The sequence below is a fragment of the Hyperolius riggenbachi genome, chromosome 3 (assembly GCF_040937935.1).
Source record: "Hyperolius riggenbachi isolate aHypRig1 chromosome 3, aHypRig1.pri, whole genome shotgun sequence".
Taxonomy (NCBI): Eukaryota; Metazoa; Chordata; class Amphibia; order Anura; family Hyperoliidae; genus Hyperolius; species Hyperolius riggenbachi.
In genome coordinates this window covers 225899256-225911636 of record NC_090648.1, presented here as the reverse complement: position 1 = coordinate 225911636, position 12381 = coordinate 225899256, and the positions used below count along the sequence as shown (strand labels likewise).

The 12381-nt window shown below is 41.2% G+C and overlaps 1 protein-coding gene across 8 annotated transcripts in view; it reads right to left on the bottom strand.

The window, feature by feature from the left end:
• SHANK3 (SH3 and multiple ankyrin repeat domains 3) overlaps nucleotides 1-12381 on the bottom strand; it is a 597458-nt gene that overhangs the window by 89832 nt on the left and 495245 nt on the right. For all 8 annotated transcript variants that reach the window (XM_068275859.1, XM_068275860.1, XM_068275861.1 and 5 more), the window contains 3 exons: nucleotides 11115-11228; nucleotides 5795-5870; nucleotides 502-584 (listed from right to left, as the gene is read on the bottom strand). In XM_068275859.1, coding sequence (XP_068131960.1) covers nucleotides 502-584; nucleotides 5795-5870; nucleotides 11115-11228 — 273 coding nt within the window. The remainder of the gene's footprint in view (nucleotides 1-501; nucleotides 585-5794; nucleotides 5871-11114; nucleotides 11229-12381) is intronic.

Here is a 12381-nt window from a genome sequence, read left to right as displayed (position 1 = left end):
TTATCTGCAAAAGATCTGTTCCTGCAAAAGATCCATTCCTGCAAAATGCATTCATAGTCTATGAGATCTGCAGATCATCATACACACCTTGTTTAACAGGCAATCATCTGCAGATCATCTGCAGATCAGATCCACCAGGATGGATTTTCAGATCTGCAGATGATTGTGAGATATGCAGATGAAGTCTGTTAAACAAGGTGTGTATGAGGATCTGCAGATCTCATAGACTATGAATGCATTTTGCAGGAATGGATCTTTTGCAGGAAGAGATTCTTTTGAATGTGTACAGCATCTTTGTCTGCAGCATCTTGCAAAGATTTTAGCTGATGGGGAGTGCAGCTCCATAGAATAGACTGTGTAGAGTATGGCTCTCATACTACATGGAATGGGGTAAAATTGGTCTGTGATCTTGCCTTTTCCAAAGACTTTTATCTCAAGTGTGTATGCAGCATGAGAGTATGGAGTGAGGAAGATAAATGAATAAGAATTCATGTTGAATACCTTTTGCACCTCGCAACACAAAGCCAAATCCTTCCAGTTCTCTCTTCTGCAATCGGGCAACTTTCTCCTGGATGACATAATCGCTGCAGGAAATGAGGAAAAGGAGTGAGTGAACTCATCCGTTTATTTTTACTGTGTATAGTAGATACCATATATTGCAACTTAGAAAGAGACTGTATTTGCCATTGCAAATATTTCAGGCACTCCTACTCTAGTACAATGCCTAAAGGCTCATACACACATCAGACCATAGTCTTTGGAAAATGAAAGATCACAGACCAATTTTACCCCATTCCATGTAGTATGAGAGCCATACCTACACAGTCTATTCTATGGAGCTGAAATCCCCATCAGATAAAATCTTTGCAAGATGCTGCACACAAAGATGCTATAGACATTCAAAAGATCAGTATCTGCAAAAGATCTGTTTCTGCCAAAGATCCGTTCCCGCAAAATGCATTCATAGTCTATGATATCTGCAGATCATCATACACACCTTGTTTAACCTCCCTGGCGGTAAGCCCGAGCTGAGCTCGGGCTATGCCGCGCAGGGGGAGATCTCAGCCCCTGGTGGGGCGATTTTCATTTTGTAAATTGCTGTGCGCGCAGCCAGCACTTTGCTAGCCGCGCGCACAGCTTGATCGCCGCCGCTCTGCGGCGATCGGCCGCACGCAGCGGCTGAAGAGGGCCCCCCCCCGCCAGAGCCCTGCGCTGCCCGGATCAATGAGTTCCGGGCAGCGCTATGGGCTGGATCGTGTGTCCCTGACGTCAGGACGTCGGCTGACGTCCATGACGTCATCCCGATCGTCGCCATGGCGACAGGAGAAGCCAAACAGGGGAACGCGTTGTATACGCGTTCCCCTGTTTGCTATTGTTGCCGGCGGCGATCGGACTAGAGGGCCACATGCGCCCTCTAGTGGTGTTTCATGTAGCTACCACTCTGGTAGCTTTACATGAAACTTTAAAAAAAAAAAAAAAAAAAATTGGAATTCTGCAATTTTTGCAGAAAAAATTACCCGCCAAGGAGGTTAACAGACATTCATCTGCAGATCAGATCCACCAGGATGGATTTTCAGATCTGCAGATGATTGTCTGATCTGCAGATGCATGTCAGTTAAACAAGGTGTGTATGATGATCTGCAGATGAATGCAATTTGCAGGAACGGATCTTGGGCAGGAACAGATCTTTTGCAGATACTGATCTTTTGTGTCTGTACAGCATCTGTGTGTGCAGCATCTTGCAAAGATGTTTTTCTGATGGGGAGTTCAGCTCCATAGAAAAGACTGTGTAGAGTATGGCTCTCATACTACATGGAAGGGGGTAAAATTGGTCTGTGATCTTTCATTTTCAAAAGACTATGGTCTGATGTGTGTATGTGGCCTTACAAACATCATTTTGTGCTGGAGCTGTAAAAAATATTGAAAAACTCCAGATATACAACTCAATACACTCGGAATACACATAAGTAAATTGCTACACCTGCCAAGTAATTTATCAGTACATTACTGTCATTTACAAATTCCTGCCGTTGCAATAAGAAGATGATACCATGATTTCCTGCATCAGTTACAGTATGTAGCTTGTGATGTAGTCTTTTGGTTCCCCAAAGGATGGAACTGACTGATTGTCCTATGAGTAGGTAGGCAAGTGAAACAGGAAGCTGAAAAGCTGAGTCAGGAATGTGCCCTGCCTTACTATGTAGTATGGCAGGGGTTTGTGATCCTGTTTGAACAGAACTACAAATTCTTCAACAAGAAAACAGTCCACATCTATTTTAATTGTACATTTGCTGTTGCCCTGGCTTTCACCTCAATATTTACAATTGAATTACATTAGACAAATCTGTCCCTACAGGTGTCTGTGCTGTTATTATTATTATTAATAATTTATAAAGCGCCACCATATTCCGTGACGCTGTACAATGTAAGAAAACAAACAAGGGATACATAATGATACAGACAATGATATACATCAAATATGAACACTGATACAAGATACAGCACTGTTGATTACAATTTGATTTAACATGATGACTAAAATGTATAAATGTCTAACAGCGTGCAAGCAATTAAATTAGTAACATTCCATGACACAAAAGGGTGAGAGCCCTGCCCTTGCGAGCTTACAATCTAAAGGAATGGGATGGAAACAAGAGGTGGGGAAGTATACAGTATATGTACAGGCAGTGCATAACTAGGTTATTTAGTGGGTGCATGGCCTAAGCTAGAGAATATGCTTGTCGGAAAAGGTGGGTTTTGAGGGAGCGTTTAAAGATTTCAAAGGTGGGAGAGTGGCGGATGTGTTGTGGAAGGGCATTCCAGAGGAGGGGTGAGGCACGTGAGAAGTCTTGTACACGTGAATGCATTTCCACTTGCAAGTATCTGCAGGTGGAGGTTATGATGTTAGAGTCATATGAGTTTTTGGAGGGAATGAGAGCAATATGGAGGCTGGCATCTTCAATCTCTAATAAACAATGCCAGTTGCCTAAATTCTGTGCTGATGCTCAGCCCCTAGTACTGGCCCATTATGAGCATGCAAATCAATGCTTTGGCTCTAGTGTGACTTCAGTCACATGTTTATTGCAGGTGCGTGACTCAAAAACAACTAAGGCCAAAAGCCCAGCATGACTTCAATTGCTTGGACTACTACTTCAGCGTATGATCTGGCATTGTGTGTCGTACTGCGTATTACCTGTTTTGTGTTGTCTGTCACCCCTATTATCAATGTGTGTAACCTTATTTATTGTCCAGTGCTGCGTAATATGTTGGCGCTATATTAATCCACTAAATAATAGTAATAATGACAGCTAGCCTTCCCACTACTGAGGTAAGTATCAAATTGTTTATGTTTTTTTTGTTTGCTTGTTTGTTTCAGGTATGCTCTAAGGGCTCTTTCACACTAGAGCCCATTTGCTGCGTTTTAATGCAAAGTCAATACTTTGCGTTAACCAAGGTAAAATGAATGTCCATAGACTTTCATTTTTTCTTTCACACCCGACGCTGCGTTTTGATGCGCTGTGGTACGACGCACCCGGGAGCTTCTAATAGTCGGGAGCTGGTGTTTTCCCATCAGGTTAATCGATTACTACCGCCACTGATTGCGCCGCACCGCAGAATCCAGATGGCACGCCGCAGGCTATTTAACGTGAGCAGGAGAATGGCTCCTGCATACATTGGTGGGTGTGAATGAGCCCTAAGCATTTGGGATGATAATCTGCAGATCTGTAACATGCAATTACAGGCATAGTTATAAGGTTTACATTTTGCAAACAGTGCTTTAGAGGTTAAGACCCCATGACTGCAACACAGCGTTCACTTAAGGACCAGCGGTCTCTGGGCACTTAAAGACCAGAGACCGCTGGTCCAATCCCGACGGAATCCCGATGAATCGCCGCACATACCCGCCGCAACCGCCGTCATCGCCGCTCGCCGAGACCCTCAGGACATAGACTCTACCGTCTCTATGACGGCAGAGTCATGTGAGCCGGTCAGGAGCCGCTTTCATTGGCTCCTGACCCTGTTTTTCAATGTAAGCCAATGGGAACAGCTTACATTGAAAGACAGGGCCAGGAGCCAATGAAATCGGCTCCTGACCGGCTCACATGACTCTGCCGTCATAGAGACAGGCAGAGCCTGTGAGATGCGGCGAGAATCACCGGGTTTGAGCGGCGCGATCGGCGGGTAGCGGCGGAGACGGCGGATGCGCGCTGCGGACAGTGATTGAAATCTACGCCCTGCCAGCCAAAAGCCCACCAAAACAGGGCGTAGATTTCAATCACTGCGGTCCTTAAATGGTTAAGTCTCTCTTGGTGGCATGGCAGCATGCTTCTTTATGTGGATACAATTTAAAATGGTCTCATATTTTATTAAAGCATTACATGCAGTCAATTATTTTAATAAGATTAGGCCTAACGCTATACACACACTTTCAATAACTAATGGCCACAATGATTGTTAGTGATCATTCCAGGTGACAATTTAAGCACAAATGCTGTACAGACATGCCACAGCCATATATTAGAGGGAAAGGAGGACAACCAGAAAGCACCCTGCAGCAAGGACAGCAATAAAAACAGTGTTGGTAACTAATGATCTAACAAAACGATAAGGTCCAACAAAGTGGATCACTATCGACGTCATCAACCCCAGGGGGACATATGTGTACTCACTATATTTTTGCCAAAGACAATCAGTAATATTAATTTTGAAATATCAAAATGTAGCATGTGCATGTAGCTTATGGGCGGCAAAACCCTGCTGGCCAAAGTTTGAAACAAAGGTCACACATAGTAATGTTTGGGGAATCCATTGTCATAGGCTATGGGGTCTCAACAATTGTAATTTGGGAAATTTGGATTTGTCATGAAGAGCAAAGCCATGCTGGATACACCCCAAAATAAGGCTGACTCCGAATTGATGATCTCCTAGATTGAGGTATGACAGAAATATGGAGGTTCCTAAGAGTAAACATACAAGGGGGTTGCTAAAAAAAAGGCCTCAAAATTATAAACAAGGTTAAATCCTAGGTGAGTTACAAAATTTGGGATCAGCAGCAAGTCCCTAAGCTGAGAGTCAAGGCAGGCTGGAAGTCCAGAAATAGACCAAGGTCAGATGAAGTAAATGAGACTACATGTTCAAAGTAAAACTCAGGATCGAAAAGCTGGGTTCAGATACGATACAAGGTTCTGATTCTAGATACAAAACAGAATACACGATGATGTCAAGAGAGCTGGCAGCAGTGCAGAGATTAGGCGGAACTGATGCAACAGTGTTGCATACTGGGAAACCAGGAAACAAAGTACCTGATTTCTGACTGTACCACAGCTGTTAAGGAAAGACAAAGAGAAATGGACAAGCACACAGCAGACTGAAGACAACCAAGAATGGAAAGGATAACTCCAGTACTGGTTGAAATCTATTGATCACGACAGTATCTTAAAGTAACAACTATTTTAAATCGTGTAACACACAAGCTGAGGATGCCTAAGGGTGTTTCCACTACATGCAGATTGATTGCAGAATGGATGCAGAAAAAATGACTCCAATGAATGCCTATGGGAAAGACTGCATCAGAAAAATCGTGTTTCATGGAAACAGGCCCATAGGCATTCATTGGAGTCAGTTTTTCTGCATCCAATCTGCGTGTAGTGGAAACAGGCCCTTACCGTACATACTATTTATGACATGCTACTGTTTGATTCATTTTACCACATCTATTATATTTGCAGATTTCATTCTATAAACATATGTCCAGTAATTGGACTTTGTATGACAAGCAAAGTATATTCATTACCTATGAGAGGTGAATGAGTCATATGAGCCAACCGTGTAATGCCTGAAGAGACGCTTGGTCCGATCTTCACGGGTTTCTGAAAAACAGATCAGGGTCTGCTATGTATGAAAAACATGAAAAAACACTATTGTTTTGGGAAATTAATCGAATGATACACAGGAGATCTAATAATGACTTCATCACTTAAGGCCCATACACACGTCGGATTTCCGTGAACGACGGGTCGTTTGAACGTCCTGTCGTTCGCCCGCTAAACCGGGCGTGTGTACAGACTGTCGTTCGCTTGATAAGAGTGAGTTTGAGCGATCCGCCCGGCGGATCACTCGAACTCACTCTTATCAAGCGAACGACAGTCTGTACACACGCCCGGTTTAGCGGGCGAACGACTGAACGACAGGACGTTCAAACGAAGCGTCGTTCACGGAAATCCGACGTGTGTATGGGCCTTAAGCCTAACACGTATCTTGATTCTTGAGGAGTTGCAGCTGAAAACAAGTGTAAAACCTCCTATGATAAGTCTTTCCTGTTTCTTTTTACCACTGCTAAGAAGAATTCAAGACAGAAGTCCTTATTCAATTCAATGCTCTCCTAAGTCTTCTCCTAAGTGATATTTGTATTCCTTACCAATAAAATGCCTTTTAAGCCACCAACAAGCAAGAAAATACTTTCAACAATACTTTTTTCACCCATTTCTGGGTACTTATTCAGATGCAGAGTGCTGAAAAGTTATTTTAAAGAGAAGAATAAACATTATCTCCTAGGAGAAAATGTAGGTCAAAAAGTGAATTGAATAAAAGACTGAGAATCACAAATAGTGGGTCACAGATAAGTCCTAGAATAACTCAACACAGAGACAGTTGCTTGTCCGGAAATATCTCGATTGAAGAATAAGTCTTAAAGGCAAAACTAGTTACTGTACACCATTTATGATTGAATACAAGCCAAGATTTTTTTATTATACAAAAATGGCCACATGTCACATTTTGGATTGTATTCTGATCATTGCAGAGTGCACATCAAAGTACTGCCTGACTTCCCAGGTCAGACTACAGCAGTGATGGCTAACCTTGGCACTCCAGCTGTGACAAAACTACAAATCCCATCATGCCTCAGCCTCTCCAAATTATGCTTAGACCTGTCAGAGTATTGCAATGCCTCATGGGACGTGTAGTTCCACCACAGCTGGAGTGCCAAGGTTAGCCATCACTGGCCTACAGTATACAGTAGAATGCATTCCATCTCCTCCATGATTCAGCAATCCTGTCTATTATCTCACCCTTTCTGCCCTCCATTCTCTTGTGTGCCACCCTCCCTTTTATGAGTACACGCACACCCTCCTTCTATCTCTCCAAATCCTTAGCTAATTTATTACTTTTAATAAATAAATAAGGGGAACTTGCTTTGCCAATTTTGATTTTATTGCAAAAAGTGAATAAGGAATCTCAAAATAAGTTGATTTGGACAAATTTTTTAGAGGTGCAATTTTTAAAAAATTGCCCGAGGGTTGGGAAACTCAAGTTTGTACCAAAAAAGGGCATGGGTAGGAAATAAGGAAAGTGTGAAAAGTCTCTTAATAAAGCTACACAGGGTGACTCACGTTGGTATTTCTGCAATGGCCACATAGGGATGCTGCACATGCAAGGATGCTGTGGGGCATAGAGATGTATCCATATACGGTATAATGGAGATGCACCTTTCATTGGGAGAAATATCCATATATTGTATAATGGACATACACCTTTCATATGGTGAACAATATCTCCAACTCATTTGTTGGAAGGTTATGTGACACTGAGGATCAAAGAAAGACCTAATATATAGCAAATAGTTTCTCTACCTAATATGTTGGATATAAGATGTATAAAAAGTATCTTTCCCCAAAGTCATTATAGCCTTGGCTATGCCTACAGCACAGACTCTACCTATCAATCACATCAGATAATAAAAGTGGAAGGGGTGCTTTCAGGCAGATTGATGACACTACCCAACCAGAAGGTCATCAAGCCTTTATGCAAGGGATGATGCACAAGTAAGGTAGAAGCAGCCAAAATAAAACATTTTAGCAATAAGAGGGAGCAAACAATATCCTAACTATGTGGTAGGGGATACATTAATTTACTACAGTATTTTGTAATACAACATTGTGTATTATTGAACTCTAATGGGCTACTAAGGGTTCCTGCACTTATTCTTTGTTTTATAAAATGAGCTTGCAATATCTGTGTACACTACAAGTTAAGTAACAATAAATGGGGAGGGAAAAATATCAAACTGTTACATACAGTATACAAATCAAGCTATACATTGGGGCTACATGATCCAAGGGTTTGGAATAGTTTTTTTCCTTTCCAGAAAACGTTTTGACACAATGCACAGCAACATTTACTTCAATAAAGACCCTGCAATGTTGCTGTATGCTGCAGGGAGTTTTCTTTTAATATCTTTCTTCTTTCTATCTCTAATACCTATCATACTGTATGATAAGAGTGGTTATACTGTAAGTGGGTCTGTTATATTATCCCAACAGCCTAGTAAATGTCTACTGCACAACTGATGTGTGCTTATTCATCTACAGACACAGCGTAGAAATCATAACTTGACAAGTGTGCAACCAAAATAGCATACTGAATTTTAAATAAGATCCTTTGAATATATTATATATTTTTTTGCCCACAGAAAGACTGTTTGCCTAATAATAGGTATAGCCCAAATTTATGGCCAGATTTGCTTCTAAACTTATTCATGGAGCACATGTCTACTAAGGACAAAAACGTCTAGTTTGGAAAACTTTCTATTGCAAAAGATAAAAGAAAATGAAGGTTACTAAGATGTAAAGCAAACTGCATCAACAGAAATGGCTTCGACTTCTTCAGCTTGTACTGCCATAGGCAATTATTTAGCAGTAAACATGAAAGCTTTTCTCATCTTCAATCTAAATCTGTGACTCCATAGCAGAAAGTCACATACAGCTTACTGACTAATGCTTTATAAAACCATGCTCATCAACGGAGGCTGGCCAGACAAATTATATAAAATGTGCATATGGACTGGTTATTCCTACAGCCTACAGTATACTGGGCTAATATCACTCCTCTTAATATTCATGCTGCACTTGCTAAACCAAGGTTACTTATTTTGCTGTTTAACCAATTTACACAATAAGCTGCAACCATTAAGATGCAGGAGCTTGTGCGGGCATCAGCTTGTTTCCTGTGAGTAATGTGTCTTACATTTACTTAGTTTAAGATTTCTGTCGTTATATATAAAACTATAAGAAATGTTATATTGAATACAAAAAAGTGTCTCATATCAAACTGTGATAGGCCTAAAGCATCTAGATCAGGGGTCCCCAAACGTCTTGGGTGCAGGGCCGGGTCAACATATTTTAGACTGCTGGGGGGCCGAGGTACACATAAAATGATGTAGAAGTCTTTGCGGGCCAGATAGTGAAGCATACCCAGGTGACAACCTGCAGTCCAATTGGACAGTAGTGTTACCTGATGTGGAATTTGATTGGAAACCAGCGAATTACTGCTTTCTGTCTTTCCATGTGGATGGGTGGTGCCAGCATTGCTATTCTATATGCGGACCACCAATATTTAAAAATGTAATACATTTTGTGTGTGGGGGGCACATTTGGCCCACGGGCTTTAAAGAGAATCTGTATTGTTAAAATCGCACAAAAGTAAACATACCAGTGCGTTAGGGGACATCTCCTATTACCCTCTGTCACAATTTCACCGCTCCCCGCCGCATTAAAAGTAGTCAAAAACTGTTTTAAAAAGTTTGTTTATAAACAAACAAAATGGCCACCAAAACAGGAAGTAGGTTGATGTACAGCATGTCCACACATAGAAAATACATCCATACACAAGCAGGCTGTATACAGCCTTACTTCTGAATCTCAAGAGATCACTTGTGTGTGTTTACCTTCTGTCCCCAGCTTCTCTCATGCACTGAACATTACAGGCTTCCTGCAGACAGCTCTGCCTATGTCGTTAATTCCTTAGTATGTGACAGACCAGCTCCTTTCACAGCCTCCAGAGGAGGATTTTTAGCCAGCTCTCTTCTATCACTGATAAGATAGCAGAGAAGCTGCTGGCTTATGTAAATAAAACACACACTGGAGTGTGCATAGAGGAACAGTTCAACACTGAAGAACTTGGCAGCCTTCCAGACACAGGCCGACAAGTCTGACAGGGGAAAGATACATTGATTTATTACAGAGATGGTTATAGTAGAAAGAGCTGCAGCAAGCCAGATCACATTAGAATAGGTTTAGAAATTGTAGGATGGTAGAAAAAAACGTTGTAATTTTTGTTACAGAGTCACTTTAATTTGAGGACCACGGATGTAGATTTTAAATTATTTTGCCAGCGAAATCTCTCCCATATTTGTCCTACTTTTAGACAGAGCAGAAATGAATTAGATCGTATTATTGATGTTTGTGCACCACACGCAGTGAGGTAAAAAAAATACAGACCATCAGGCCCTACCACAAAATTGTGGTGGGACTTCAATCCTAGATGCAGTAGCACCCTCCCCTGAATATGCGAGTGGATGCAACAACATACAGTATGTTCACAAACAACAGATAAGTGCATAAAAAGCACATTAAAGGCAGAAAGAATAGTTGCCCCCTAGAGAGTTAGAACCTGCAGGAAACCTGTATTGGACAGCATTTCTCCTAAATATGACCTCAGAAATGCCAATACAACTCCTTGAGGATCTTGTAACAAGTAAAGATATTACCCGCAGGGAAGTATCCACGTGACTCAACTATAGAAGAGATAATACAGTACAGTAGTTTCCCTATAGGCTCTGTGTATGTGACTACCTATTGATTTCCTTAATCCCCATACTGTACAAACTTCCTCCCCATACGCTCCACTGTTTAATCCAAGTAAAATTACATGGGGAAATACAAAAGAAAAAGAGCAGGCTAAGGATAAACTGGGCTCCAAGTTTTTCCTGTTCTGCATAGCAGCCACTATGGCTATTGCTTGGCTCTCAGAAAGAGACATTCGTGATAAAGAAAAACACTTTTTTTGGTACATTGGGAAGAAATAGAACCTTTGTCAGGTCTTCAGTGCTGCCCCTCATTTCCTTTCGTGGTGACACCATGGGTATACACAGTGTCACCAGAACATGAAATGCCCCCCCAAGGGGACAAGTAGAAGAGTTGTAACTAGTCCTCACTGTATAAATCTTACAAAAATGTGTTGGTTGGAGTTGGGCTTAAGAACTATTTCCTACACCGACCACCTGCCTGGATTGTACACAATTGTATCTTACTAGACTGTAAAATCTGTTTTCTTACCCTGCCTTGGATCCGGCTGTCTCATCTGCACTTCTTCCACACAGTCTGCCGGGAACCAGCCACTGCGACCCTTCACTGAGCCCTCCCAAAATCCACCTTCACCGATACTCAGCACTGTAAAGAGAAAAACAATTAGTCACTAACTACATCCCAATTTTATCTACAGTTCATGTCCCCAGAAAGTTGAAAGCCAGCTTATATTCAGTACAAGGTTGGCACAACTGCTGATGACATGAAGCATTGTGTAGGCAACACAAATTAATATTACTGACCAAGTAACCATCCCCTAAACCTGAATTGGATTCCACTAGTTGTCGATCAAATATGTAGAAATGTTATCGAAACCAGCAAAGTTGTGAATTTTGGCAAGTGCATAACAGGTTGGGGTTTGTAGGATAGCTGGTGGAAGGGGCGGATACTGGTAGTGGCAGGAGTGCATAGCAGAATGCATGCTCAGTGAGGAGATACTGAGAGCTTGAAAATGAAACCAGCATAATCCAAAAATAAAAAATGGATTTAAATATAAAAAGGCAGTTAAGGGTATAGTAGAAGGGTAAAATGTACTTGTCAAACCTGCAGTCGAATGGGAAATGTAAAATCACATCCCCAATAAAAATACAATTTATGAGTAAAAACATACTCACTTCACATTGGATAAATCTAATAGCAAATATTAGTTGGAATTATGATATATTAATTTCACTTCATTATACACAATATGACTTAATTACATCCATTATAGGAACAAGACTTTAAGGTTAATAAACAAAGAGGGAGGAGAACAAAATTAATTAATATGGTAGTAATAAAATATTAGCATGCAAATACTATAGCAAGTATCAGCCTGCACTATAAAGGATAACGCTAAATACAATTGTACGTACTATTATCCATTTGTCCGCTGGGGTTATCCTGAATGGTACGTGCTGCTCTTTACCCCATTCCCATTCTATCTATAACAGGGTAGCTTGTGGCAGAGACTTGTGGGGGGAGGGATGTTGGCGACATGTTACCCCTTGCTGCTTTATGCTATGTTGCACCACCCTTTTCCAAATATAACAGGAATGGAGTAAGTAATGACATTTACTATTACAAGGAACTCCAGAGGACAAAAATATTACTGATAACTATACTTACATTTGTAGGGTTATTCTTTAAGGTACAGTTAGGTGACTCTATATACCAATGTTCCCAATAACTAATGGTATCAATGCATTACATACAGAGGGCTTGGTTACGAAGGCTAGGTCCACACTAGACACAGTTG